At 43.0% G+C, this 14,211-nt stretch overlaps 1 protein-coding gene across 11 annotated transcripts in view; it reads left to right on the forward strand.

The window, feature by feature from the left end:
* Window positions 1-14,211, forward strand: part of STARD13 (StAR related lipid transfer domain containing 13) — a 308,854-nt gene that overhangs the window by 284,964 nt on the left and 9,679 nt on the right. For all 11 annotated transcript variants that reach the window (XM_074567737.1, XM_074567755.1, XM_074567772.1 and 8 more), the window contains 4 exons: window positions 2,169-3,547; window positions 4,976-5,149; window positions 7,263-7,422; window positions 11,895-12,093. In XM_074567737.1, the coding sequence (XP_074423838.1) occupies window positions 2,169-3,547; window positions 4,976-5,149; window positions 7,263-7,422; window positions 11,895-12,093 (1,912 nt within the window). The remainder of the gene's footprint in view (window positions 1-2,168; window positions 3,548-4,975; window positions 5,150-7,262; window positions 7,423-11,894; window positions 12,094-14,211) is intronic.

Here is a 14,211-nt window from a genome sequence, read left to right on the forward strand (position 1 = left end):
CAAGAATCTTCTTTAAGGTCCCTTTGGCGTATTGGGATGTACAACAAATAAAAAAAAAATAGTTTTATCCTATTGGCTAGTGCCATCAACGCTTCAGCAATGGTATGCTTTGTAGATATAATTACTGCTACTAAATATTTAGAAGTACGTACCCTTGCGGTTTTTAAAATATCCTCTTTGTGGCACTACTAAGACCACAATAGATGGATTTTTAAGTGCCTGAGTCTGTGCAGTCCTTCACTCTGTGTATGCATACGGCAAACTGTGGAGCCAAAATGAAGGCAGAGCCATTTCTTCCCTGCAGACAAAATGGCCAAAGCGGTGTTAGCTTTTTCTACGCCCTTTCCTGCCGCTTCACTAGCCACTTAATTTTTTCTCTAGCCAGCAGCAGAACTAAGATCTCCATTCATTCCTGTGAACTCACATCAGCTGCAGGAGCACTGCACACCTCCACATTAACAGATAAAAGAGGAATGACTAACCCCAAAATGTCATAGCTATAGTTTATTTTATGGTTTGGACATGATCTAAAACATCTGGCCGACTTGAAGCGATAAACTCGCAAAAGCTTATTGCACACTACTGATCCCAACCTTCGTCTTTTGAGGCTTCTCATTATTTAAGGTTTTGGGGGTTCTGGTACAACTTGTTTTACATTTTTCAATTAGGCAGGCCGGCAGAGATCTAGTCAGAGATGGGAGATAACTTTACCATCAAAACTTCATAGAAAAATACTTCTAATAATAGACTTTCAAAATGAGAATTTTTCCAGTCCCAAAATAGTCTTTCTGGTTTAGCACCTCATTTTAGTCTGACAGCCTGTCATATTTTACTGCCTTCATACTGCTTCCAAGAATGTGAAGAGCTGTTTGGATGTCATGTAGGTGAAGTTAGTTTGTTCTGCTTTAAAACAAATGTACAAGAATAATGCAGTATAAACTCGGTTCAAAGTCAAGGGAAGGATACTCATTAGCAGCTGCGGGCTTCGCATCCTTAGAGAACAGCGCGTTCGACACTGACTGCGCGCTTCATGCTGAAGATGTATCTTTTTTGTTTCAGCAAACAGATGAGAAAAATGTCATAGGGAGAGCTTTTTTTTTATCCATTTTTTTTTCAGGGCGTATGTTGTCTGCATTGCAGAGTAGCTCCTGGAGCTGCCTAAACATCAGCACAACTCTGCAAGCCCCAGGCTGGGGGATGAGACCAGGGAGAGCTGTGGGGCTGCTGCTGCCTCGGGAGGGGTCGGGGGAACCCAGGAACAGTGGGGCAGGCTGGAGGCCATCAAGTTTGGGGTACCTTTGATTGCCAAGGCAATGAAGATACTGGTTGCCACTGTAGGGAAGCTCACCTCAGCTGTAGATGCTGCCCCATCCAGGACTGAGCCTGGCTGCTCCTCCTCCCCACACCTCCATGGTTGCCTTCTTTTGCCTGCGCTCAGACCCACACTAAGTGATGCCTACAAATATTTTATTTTTACTGTTATTTTAAGCATCATGGGTATTCATCTGTAGTTATGTTCCGGAAACATAAATCCTGTTAGATGTACCTGGTCTGTGAAGTTTATAGGTGTTTACTTAGTTCTTACTGCAAAACTAAGCACGGCACTGGATATTTGCTGTCATCGTTTCTTGAATGTCTCACATTGCTGTAGTACCCAGCTCCTTAGGGAGCGTTAGGGACATGGTTTAGTGGTGGTTTTGGCAGTGTTAAGTTGACGGTTGGACTCAATGATCTTAAAGGTCCCTTCCAACCTAGACGATTCTATGATTCCTTCCCAGTCTTTACTGTGTGTATCTTAACACCACCCCTGCAAGTCAGGATCCCCCTACTTGGACCTTTCAAAACCCTGTTTTTTCTAAACAGTCACTGTGGCCATCAGTCCTACACAGTTCAGTACACAGGCAGTCCTCCCCACAGAAGCCAAGACGTATTGATGGGACTCATGAGCTCCCTAACATAGACTTTTATTCCTTACTTGTTAAGATGCTCACGACAGTCTTCACTGTTAAATGATAGAGGCTGTTATGAAAGGATTGATGACCGATCTTTCATAAACTAGGTTCAGGGAGACCTTACCACCTGTTCTCACGTGGAACAGCACAATCACATTAATGCAAATAACAAGTAAAAACACCTGCTTTTAACATGTGCCACTTGCTGTTTTCCAGAGTGAAGATTCAGATGAAGAAGACCTCTGTGCTATCAGTAATAAATGGACTTTCCAAAGAACCAGCAGACGATGGTCTCGGGTGGACGATATTGATGCTTTGCTTCACCGATCAGACAGACATGGATCTTCTGGGGACATTAAAATGAAAAATACAACAAGCAGCGAGAGCGTCCTTACAGATCTGAGTGAACCTGAGGTCTCATCTGTTCACAGCGAGAGCAGTGGGGGAAGTGACAACAGGAGTCAATCCGGCATCAGCAGCGCTGCCAGGGAAACCTACGACTGCTCTGGCCAGCATGATGTAGAAAGCACACTGCTGCAAGACTCCACTGCGATAAACACCACCCTGTCCCCCAAGGACAACCTGAAGAATGAGAAACCAACAAGAACCAAAGCAAGAACCTTTCTAAAACGCATGGAGACACTAAAAGCAAAAGGTGTGCATGGAAAACTAAAAGGCTCGGGAAGAACAGGTCCTTTAGAGATAAGTGGGCCTGTTCTCCAGTATGAGCCGAAGTCCTTGAAAGACATGCACTGTGTACAGATAGTCAATGGCGATCTCCAAAACTTAGGACAAGATTCAGTCAAAAGAGGACTTTCCTTTTCTGCCAAATCCAGCAGTGACAGCAGTCAGTCTGAAAACAGCAGCAGTGGGGTGAGCACACCATGTTTGAAGGAACGCAAATGCCATGAAGCAAACAAGAGGGGTGGGATGTACCTGGAGGACCTAGATGTTCTGGCAGGAACAGCCTTACGGCAAGTGGTGGACCAAAACCGCAAAAATGAATTTCATTCCCAAGAGAACTTGGTTGTGCATATTCCCAAGGACCACAAACCAGGGACCTTCCCAAAGGCACTTTCTATTGAAAGCCTCTCACCTACAGACAACAGTAACAGTGTAAACTGGAGGACAGGCAGCATCTCTTTGGGAAAGCAGAACTGCTCTACTCCGAAAGAGTCCGGATTGATGGCTTGCTGTCCTAAAGAGAGCAGAATTAGTATTTATGACAATGTGCCAGGCTCCCACTTGTATGCTAGTACTGGGGACCTCCTGGACTTAGAGAAAGATGTCCTTTTTCCTCATTTAGATGACATTTTGCAACATGTCAATGGACTCCAGGAGGTGGTAGATGGCTGGTCAAAGAACGTGTTGCCAGGTCTGCCAGTTGACGATGTGTCGGTCAGGGAATCTCCATCATTGCCTTTCCAGTCGCCCACACAGATCACACTTGATTTTGAAGGAAACTCTGTCTCTGATGGCCGGACCACACCAAGTGACATGGACAGAGATAGAACATCCCTGAATGAATCAGAAGCCACTGGTGTTAGGGACAGGAGAGACTCTGGGGTGGGAGCATCTCTCACAAGGCCAAGCAGGTAGGTAGCAAGATCTTGTACACAATTCCACAGATTGTGAAATACAATATAATGAAGGAGATGCTCTCAGCCTGAGAGTCAGAGGTGCGGGGTACCATACTCATCCTGTATGGGGATGGGGACTTCCCGAGGAAAGGTGGGACTTTCAGAGAAAGGACATCCTGCTAGGGAAATTCTTACGTGGAATCAATGGGGCATTGGCTTAATAGAGCAAACTAGGGCATTTTTTTTTTCTCTCTGGATCCATCAATTATATAGTAGGACCCTGTAAATGTTGTGGGATGTATTTTCAATTTGTCTTCTAAGTTATGCACCCCAGTATATGCATCAGTAGGCTTGTGCACTTTTTTTTATACACCGGTCTGCTTCAAAAACATGTCCCTTTGTGCTCAAAGACAATTCCCCTACCCTGCCTCAGTCCCTTACATGACTGGATGAAATGATGGTATACAATTAACTTGTTAACAGAAGTGAAAAGCGGGATTTTGTTAATAGTTCGCAGACCTGTTTTAAGTCAGAGGGATGAGTTCCTGTTGAGCCAGGGAAGCACGGTCCTGGGTAAAGGCCTTTGCGGGTCCACACTGCTGTGTGTAGAGTGGCTCTGTAGTGCAAAAGCAGGGAAAAAATACCTGGCATTTTCTGATCTGCCGTTGCTCTTCTCATGTCCTCACAGAGGATTCTGCCACGCCGTGTTTTACTGCTGCCCGTGCTTGCTCACCACCATCACAAGCAAGTGAACTCGAGGAAATTGCTGAGTAAATGAGCAGTGCCAGAGTTTTTAGGATTTGAGCCAGAACTCATGTTTAGCAAAACAAGAAAATGAAATGTTTTTTTTCCCCAATATATCCAGTACATAGAGAAAGTGTATTGGAGTAAAGAGAAGATGTGAGTGGCTCAATAGCTTGGTGGTTACGGCTCTTGCCAAGGAGACACAGGGTTCAGTCCCTTCTCCAACAAATCCTTGGGTATTTAATAATAGAGATATCTGGAGAACCTCATCTCCAAATACCTTGGTGGTCAGGCCGGTCCCCTGGGAGGTGAGGGACCAGGCATCAAATCCTGGTTCTGAGTCAGGGAGAGAACATTTGAATCCGGATCTCCCAGATGCTGTTGGAAATGTGTGGGCTAAAGGGCATGGCAGCAGCACTGCTTCCCTGAGCACATGGACGGGACCCACACCCACTTGTGAATCTGACATTAAAAAATGAAAGCTTGGGCATTTCCAAAATTAAACAGATTGAGCAAATTGTTCTATTCGCCTCTGAGCTACATTTTCTTTCAGTTGACACACCACGAGCCATGATGTGTGTGTGTATGTTTATGTATGTTTTGTATGTTGCCCAGCCCTATCTCACAGTATACCATAGACATCTTTTTCTGCCCGGTTAAAGCAATTGTCTCATTTTTCCATTGTTTCTTTTGCTAAAGGCGGTTACGATGGCATAGCTTCCAAATCTCTCATCGCCTGAGCCACTCCATCGCATCACTTCACATCAGCAATCAGTCAGCAGCCCAACTGAATCTGCTGCAGAAGTTCTCTCTGCTTCGTCTTACTGCCATCATGGAAAAGTACTCCATGTCTAACAAACATGGCTGGACCTGGTGAGTACCATCAATAACTGGGAGAGAGAGATTTTTAGAAGAAAAGAAATTCGTCTAATTCTGTTATTCTGATAGTAAATTCAGTAAAGGCAATTAGGAGGAACAATTGACTTAAACTGTAGAATTTGAAACTGTCCCCTTTAATCCATTGCTGCCTAGTGACTCAGTGGCAAAGTCAGAAATAGATCCTGGAGATCTGACTTCATTCCTGTGCTCTAACAGAGAGACAACCTCAGTCTCTCTGACAACACTCCAGCTCCAGAAAAATAAACAGGAGTAGGAGAGAGTGATTAAAAGTAGGAAATGTTTACAGTAAGTCTTCCCCAAAATTCATTTTGTGATTCGAAAAGAAACAGCTGCTGCTGATACTTCATGTATTGGTTTGTTTGTGCTTTAAAAGAAGGGTTAGAGCAGTTACAGGACTTTTCTCTGCAGATCAAAAGATGTAAGCTTTAGCTTGGACTTGCGTTAGAGGGAGCTTGCAGCTGTAGCAGCTGTAACAGCTACCTGGTCACTCCGAGAGTGGAGTGACGGGCAGAGGGACGTGAATCCTGACAGGGTGGCTCCTTCTGTAGCAACTGGCTGCAGATATCTGCATCTTTAATAGGATACGAACCCTGATGGGCCGCGCAGACTCAAGTATCCTGGAACGGAAATAGGCACAGATAAGAGGTTATAAGAATCTGAGAAATAATCAAAGGGATTACAGAAACTTTCCCTAATACACAGAGACACTGAGTCCAAAAATAATATGACTTGACATTTACATGGTGATTTCCATGTTCAACACGCTTCACCAAAATCCCACTAAATTCAGCTGTGAGCTAGATAAGGCAAGTTTGCCTTTAGAAATAGAAAAACAGATGCAAGGATCTACACGTAAGATCCACCTCACTGACATCAGCCGCTCCAAAAGAGTGGCTGTTTAATCTGAACAAGTTTAATCTGAACAAGTCAGGTCGGCTGTCTGTGGGCAGTGGAAAAAGACAGGCAACTCCAAAGGCAACTTATTCTAAGGCAGAGGCTTTGGGTCACCCTCCAGGGACGCCTCACTCCACAGTGGGTATAGAGGCAGTGTGTACTGCCAGCTCCATCTAAATCTCCATTAGAGAGCTAAAATTCTATGATTCTATGATTCTAAGATGAACCCGGGGATCACAGTTCTCCTTGTTGCAGCTCCCTGCAGCTAGCTGACAATGTCTGTACTGAAATGAATCTCACCTTAACTAACTCCAAATAAGCAGACTAGAATAGTGGAATTCTAGATCCTGCTGTTTGTACAGAGGTTTTCCCTCCTGACAAATATTTCTTCAGTTTGTATAATCGGTCTCTAAGGATTTATAGGAGTGGGACTCTAAATAGCTGTAAAGTTACATACTGTACTCCTTCAGTAGGTCATTTAATCCGAATTTTATCTCCCTCCCACACAGATGAGAAAAATCTTTGTCACATTCAGGTCATATTCATCCTTTATTCATCCTTTTTTTTTTTATTATTTTTGATTCCACTGCAGTCATGACTCCCCCAAAGGGAATCCAGATTGTTCTCATTTTCACCATCATTTTTGGAAGAAAGCAAGCTCACCAGCTTCACTTAAGTTACTCAACTAGAATAAATCATATAACACCAGGGATGAATCTGGTACATAGGGATTTCCCACCATCATTTATTACTGTAAATTGCTAGTCAATGGAAATACTAAATCATGTAACTGGTAGTATAAAAACCATTCAGCATGTTGGAGAACTGAACCTCCTTTTCTCTCAGATATCCTCTCCACTGTGCTTTGCTGTGCCATTCCTTTGAGTCCCTAATGTGCGATTTAAACCATGTTGGCTTCAGCTGGACGACAGCTGCGTAGTAAAAGTTTTTTGTTGGAACAGATTGTTATACTATATCTTAGAACCAGAGGCCATCTACTTATACAAGTTGTCAAGAAATCCATCAATTATACAGATTGTTAAGTGTCCGTGTATTGTGCATCAAACATTATTTCACCTTCTTTAAAAAAAAGGAGGTGCCCCCAGTTACCTATTTCTGCCAGCAGTGTTACTCAGAGAGACTGTGTCAATACTCTGATATTTTCATGCAGCCTGTTCCTTTTAATTTTCAGGTCTGTGCCAAAGTTCATGAAGAGAATGAAAGTCCCTGACTATAAGGACAAAAACGTCTTTGGTGTGCCTCTGATAGTTCATGTCCAGAGAACAGGACAGCCTCTTCCCCAGAGCATACAGCAAGCGCTACGCTACTTACGGAACAACTGTCTAGATCAGGTATGAACTTTACTCCAGGGACTCGGTTGATTTTTTTCTGAAAAGCCACCCTAAGCGAGCAATAGTGAAGCTTTTTGTAGTTAGTACCAGAATTATTTAAAGACTGTTATATCTCATGTTAGGCACAGATCTCCTCTGGTGTTTTGAGACTTGGTGCCAATACTAATGGTTTGCCATTTTGAGATTTGTGTCCAGCTACTCAGTTGAATTCTTGTAGCTATAACAGTCCTGCTAATTTGTATACAATAGCTTACCTCAGAGAATGGCATGAGGTCTTCACGTCTATTGAATCAGAGCTCAGGACTCCCAGCTTCTGCCCATATCTGCACTGCTTATGCTTGACTGTTGCCACTAAGGGTTAACTGCATTCACCATTTCACAAGATATGGTACAAAAGGTTTTATTTACTTAGCCAAGAAAGAAAAGTCCAAGAATAGAGAGCAAACTCAGCAAAATATTCAAAGTATTCTGTTGACAAAGTCAGATATATCTAGATAGAGTTAGGTCAGCAGGGGTTCAATGCCAAAGCCATTACGGTACGTCTCCTTTTATAGTGTTCTTAGCTGTAACAAGCAAGCTGGGAGACCCTCATGCTCAAAGTATTTCAGATTTTTTGATTCCCTTTAGCTACGGAGCAGGGACATACCAAACATATTTTTACTGTTCTTCCCCTAAGGATGAGGATATGTATCTTTATGAATATAGGAGTAGGAGAAACCCCCTGGCTCATTGACTTCTGTCCTCTGCTATTATTGACCTCTTCCATAAATGCTTTTAGATAGTTGCAAGTTCAAATGGAGCAACAAGCATTTTACTCCACAGACTTTGCTGCTCTCCTAGCTCTGACCACATGAAAAGGGTGGAAGTGGTCAGTTCTGAACCTTCCATTTTCTGATCACCATTCTGGTTGCAGTCCAGGTTATTTTGTTGGGTGACAGTCATTTTCCCCAAAATGGAAGTCTAAAAATTACATGCATAGGTGTCAAACACATCTGTTTCCCTTTACAGCCAGCGAGGAGACTCAGGCCCATCCTATCCTTTCTTTGCATTGACTATAAAGAGATTCTGTAGCACTCAGACCTTGTCATCTAACTCCTGGGTGTCAAAATTGAGGTGAAATGAGTTCTGCCCACCATACGTAGCACAGGAGTTGAGGGATGGGAGGAATAGCCTGTTAGAAAGGTATTAGTAGAAGACGCATAGAGACAACTACAAGCACTATATCCAGTAGCTAACAAGCCTGTTTATCACTGTGGTAATCTGGGTTTGCGTACTGAGCAGGGAAACCCAGTATAGGAAGAAAAGTGATACAGGAAGCCTGGAATCAGTGATGGGATTGGAGGAGGAGACACTTGCCCAAGTGTGAGGAACAGGAGATGTAAGACAGGGATGGGCTTGTCAGCAAAGAAGCAGAACAATAGGAAGAAAAAGAAAAGTGAAGGGGGAGAAACGGGGGAGAAAGTAAAATGGAGGGTAAAACCAAAGAGAAGAAAAAAGCTCTTGAGAGATTTGAGGCAGTCAAAAGGAGTGTCCATGGGCAGACTTGGACAAATATCTTCTTCGAGAGGGAGGGTTTAGTTGCTGGGAGGCATCAGAGCTACTTGAAGGGCCATTTCAACTCAGCTTGAGTTTCCACTTAGGGTGGAATTGGGAAAATATGGAATAGAAATTTAAAATATCTTTAAAATATCTTTCCACTAAAAACCTTTCTAGGCCAAAACCCCCCAGGCAATTCAGCTTCTCTGCTTTACAGAAACTCCCTTTGTTACCATTCAATTCAAAGTCTCCCAATGCCGGGCCAGAGGCCTGAGCAGCCTCCAGTCTCCCCCAGCATCTTGGTTATGTGTCTCTTCCATGCACTGCAGAAGGCGGTCTAGATGTTAAAACAGGCATCAGAGCTTCTCCTGCACGTGCTTGGTAAAGTTGAGGTTGCTCTAAATCATTATAAGGTCTGGGTCCTGGCACCGAAATGTCTAAGATGGTATGAGGAGCCTCACCATTATTTGTAGGATATTTTATTCAGTTTCAACTTGTGAAATACAAACTGCTTCGCCTTTGTCAAGGCGTCTGCAAAAGATGCAAACTGCATCTTTATTTCTGTCATGCATCATACGGCTACTTGCAGGGCAGATGATCCACAGCATGAGGATAATAAAAAGATTGGGCCAGACCAACCTCTGATAAATCACTGGATTTATAGTCCCATTTTATTTACAGAATCAGTCTGTAATATTGCAGAACAGAGCCTAAAACACCTTCTTATATCAAGTGAAGAACAGTCCTCTTTTGTAATCACGTTTTTTTCCAAGAAAAAGGGAAATAGGAGTTTGGACAAATATCATTAAACAAAAACAGAGATCAAGAGTAGCAGAATGATGTGCAGCAGGAGATTGCACAGGTGAGATTTGATGTCTGACCTCCTGAATCAGACTTAGCTGGAAGTTTTTAAAGGTTCTTTATACCAGCAAGGACACTTTCCATCAAAAGCAGAGAACTGAGCCTCTGCTCTCACATTTATCTACCAGATGCCAAAACTGTATTCTTTGGATAGATATGTGTCCTTCTGCATCTTCAGCAAACATTTTTCAGAGGAAAAGGGATTTAAAAAGAAGAGAAAGGGAAAACCAGATGAAAAGAGCCAGATGCTCTTTCTTGTATTCTCTTGTCAGAACAAAGAGCAGAGCTTCACCTGTGAACAGAAACACAGTGCACCGGGATGTACACAGGGCACACTCCAGTTCTCTACTTCATACACATAAATTTAACTCACGAGCGATGCTAAATTCATCAATAAGAAGACAAAGAAGAGCTGCTCACAGCCAGTCTGGCATAGCAGTTCATCTCCATGTAAATAAATACATCCCCTCACAGAGCTGCAGAGTGTGTGATTTATGCAATCAGTGTCATTAATGTGTGAGTTAACAAAAGTCCTAAATACCGTATGGTTGAGCCAGGGAGGTGTTCTAGGGAGAGGAGGGAGCTACGTGAACTCTGTGGTGGCAGAAGTAAGCGGAAGGAAGCCAAAAGGCATTTTTTCCTTGCCTTTACGCAGTTTTGTTGGTGGATGCAGAAAGCTGAACTGACCGCCAGTGAGACAGCGGGGGCACGCAGGAGCAGAAGTCCGTGATTCCAAACCTGAAATGCGCCTTTTTCATAGGCCTTTCTCAATATTTCACCTTTTCCCCTGCAAAACTGAAGGAAAACAGTACTAACACTTCCCAAGTGAAACACTGTAAACTCACTTGGGAATAAATAATGTGGTTAAGGCTCAGGAATTCGCCCCGGGGGAATTCCACTGGGGAGAAGGGCGGTAAAAGGGCAGCACTGCCATGAAGGCCCTCGCAGGCATCATTTCAAGAATTACCGCTTCCTTTCGAGTAGAGAGCAAACAGGATAAAAATGTATGTTAGTGACACTGCGCAAGTAATTCCTCTGCACCCCCTGCTTTCAAACGGGGGTTTTCAGTGGGATCTGGGGAAACTGTTGGAAGCAGAGAGCAGGAAGGGGAAAAAATAGATTTGGTCTTGATTTTAAAGCTCCACCAGGATGTACTAATCTTTTGCCACAGCCATTTATTACTTAGCTGAGCATAATATTTTCTTGTTAGTCTTCAAAATATATACCCAAATAAACATGAGGAACTAGATTCTCAGCTGGAGTAAATCAACAGACAGTCGCCCAAGCCAAGCAAGCCACTGCTGATTTATATCAGCGGAGCATCTTGCTTAAACTCTTCAGGCAGCAGGGAAACCACATGCACTCTGAACTCTCCCTCCAGGATGGGATACAGAGCAGCAGAGTTATTAACTCTTACAGTCCCATCACGAGAGCATGCACTTGCCTACAAGACTGTGGGAAAGATGACTATCACATATCACAGAATCATAGAATCACAGAATGGTTCAGGTTAGAAGGAACCTTAAAGATCATGTAGTCCCAACCCCCCTGCCATGGGCAGGGACACCTCCCACTAGACCAGGTTGCACAAAGCCCCATCCAGCCTGGCCTTGAACACTTCCAGGGATGGGGCATCCACAGGTTCCCTGGGCAACCTGTTCCAGTGTCTCAGCACTGCCTCACAGGAAAGAATTTCTTCCCAATATCCAATCTAAATCTAGCCTCTTTCAGTTTGAAACCATTGCCCCTCATCCTATCATCACTCTCCCTGATAATGAGTCCCTCCCCATCCTTCTGTAGGCCCTTTAGGTACTGGAAGGTCGCTGTAAGGTCTCCCCAGAGCCTTCTCTTCTCCAGGCTGAACAACCCCAGCGCTCTCAGCCTGTCCTCATAGCAGAGGTGCTCCAGCCCTCTCATCGTCATTTGCACATGTTTCCTTGTTCTTGCCTAGAGTAAAATAAGCAACCCAAAGCTTCGGTCATGATCTGATGAGCCTGCAATAGATTTTTTTAAATATAAGTATCCTTTAAACGACTTTATTTTTTAAAACTCATTTCAACACGGTGCTTTTTCAGGTGGGTCTGTTTCGAAAATCTGGAGTGAAATCCCGAATCCAGGCCCTACGTCAGATGAACGAGAGCTCCCCAGAGAATGTCAGCTATGAAGACCAGTCGGCATATGATGTGGCAGACATGGTAAAGCAGTTTTTCAGGGACTTGCCAGAACCTCTGCTCACAAGTAAGCTAGGAGAGACTTTTCTACACATCTACCAATGTAAGTTCCAATATTTTTATTATTATAAACAATTATACAATATCATATATTGTATGATAATATATTGTAAAAAATTTTGGTATGTTAACACTGGGTGGGATTCTTTCTTCTCACCTTAGAGATATATAAAAGAACCTCTCTCCCCTCAAAATCTTTCACTGAGAGATTTTTATGCTGCCTGAAGATTTCAGTGACAAAGTACTAGCAAATTTAATGGAAAGACTGTTCAAATCTTGAGAAGCTTTGTAAATATCAGCTTCACAATCAGAAAGAAGCCAGAAGGGGAGGTTGCAATGGGCGTAAAAAGCATGAAGACTCATGTTTTTTTCAGATTTCTTTAAACTGTGGGCTCCTTTCATGCAGACATGTCAATACAAGTGAGTCTTCTGGGCATGGAGAAGTGGCACTTGTCCATGAGAACATGTGCCTTTGCAGTCCCCCTCTTTGCTGTGACTTTTGATTATTTGCCTTTCATTATAGTCAATAAAATATACATGAAAGCAACAAGCTGCCTTTGTTTACATCCTCAGCTTCTATGTAAAGATCTCCTAGAGGAAGAAAAACAACAGGATTTCTTCTTTTCATGCCAGCATAAGCAGTCTTCAGGAAAATCTGAGACTGAAACGCATCAGAATGATGAAAATCCCTGTAAATCAGGAAATGACTGTGTATCTCTTCTCCAGACTGAGGGAGAAATAAACAATGAAGAAAATATTGAAATGCCAGAAGAATTAGAGCTTTTTCCTGACAATGTCCATTATGAAGGCCAGTCAGCCGGTGCTCTGGCAGATACAGAAAAGCGTACCCAGCCAGCCTAAGCCAAATAATTGGAAGCACTAAAGAGAAGCGTGTCTAGTCTTTTCACTTGCAGACGTTTCAGCTGCCAAAACAATAGAAAGCCATTTTTAAACACTGTATAATCCCAGTGCTAAAGAATCTAAGTTACTTCCGTGCCTCCCTTTACTGTAAAAATCTGTCTGTGGCACACAGTCACTAATGTATTTAACATCACAGTGTCGGTAGCTGGTAGAGAAATGCTGTGATCCTGCACATGAGAGACAGCATCACAAATAAATTTAGGGAATTTGGTCATACATGATGTCGTAGGACACAAGTTAACTGAAACAGTTGGTGCCTAGCCTTGGACTATCTTTTCCCCCTCTTCTTTCCTGCTCACAAGTCTTAGGTCTTCTCTGCCTTCATGCACATCAGTGAGAAAAGCAACAGAAATTCCCAGTGGTAATAAAATGGCAGTCACAATTGTTTCCATCATTGAAGTGGCCAAGGAGAAGATTATCCACTAGAAGGACATGTTCTACATGTTCTACATGTCCTTGGAAACAAATTACCTTTATACTATAGCTTGATGAGAACTGGGAATGTATAGGAGAGACGGCAAGTAAACTGCCCCCTTGCCAAAGGAAGAAAGATATGGCAGATTTCAGTGTCATTGGCGTTCTTCTGAGTTGGAAGCCTGGCATTAGGATTCACAACAGCGGCAAGCAAATGGTGAAACATTGCTAGCAGACAACAAAAAAATGCTGTAAAAAGGGGCACGGGCTGACTCTGTAACTCCTACATGGGACTGTAGTGGGAAGTCTGAAGAACTCTTCTTTACACTGATCAAAGGGGGAAAAAAGTGCTCGGAAAGATTTTCTTGAACAGCATCAGTCCGTAAAGGATTTCAGAAAGACCTGAGGATGGGTCTGTGTAAACCAAGGTGGGAAAAAGAAAAGATGGGCTCTGTAGACAGTGGAGACCAACGTTTGGATGAAGAACGAGTAGCAGTGGGGTTTTTTCCATGTAACCAACAACAAATATATTTTTCTGTTTTAGACATTACTGACAAAACTCCTTTCACAGAAAGAAAAATGTTGCAAATTGCTGGGATACCAATTGTATTTCATAATGTCTGCAATTAAATAAATCTGTAGCTGGGAGTTTTTCTTCCCCTTCATCCTGTTTAACAAATTACTAATGTGAAGTTAGGAAGGATTTTTCTTCTCTTAGTGTATTGGCAAGGGATTTCTGATTTTCTAGGTCTCGGTGAAGATCTTTTTCATATATCCAGGATCTTTTTCACATATCCAGAATGGCTTGGTTTGCTGTAATGCAGAG

This window comes from Larus michahellis, chromosome 1 (assembly GCF_964199755.1).
Source record: "Larus michahellis chromosome 1, bLarMic1.1, whole genome shotgun sequence".
Lineage (NCBI taxonomy): Eukaryota > Metazoa > Chordata > Aves > Charadriiformes > Laridae > Larus > Larus michahellis.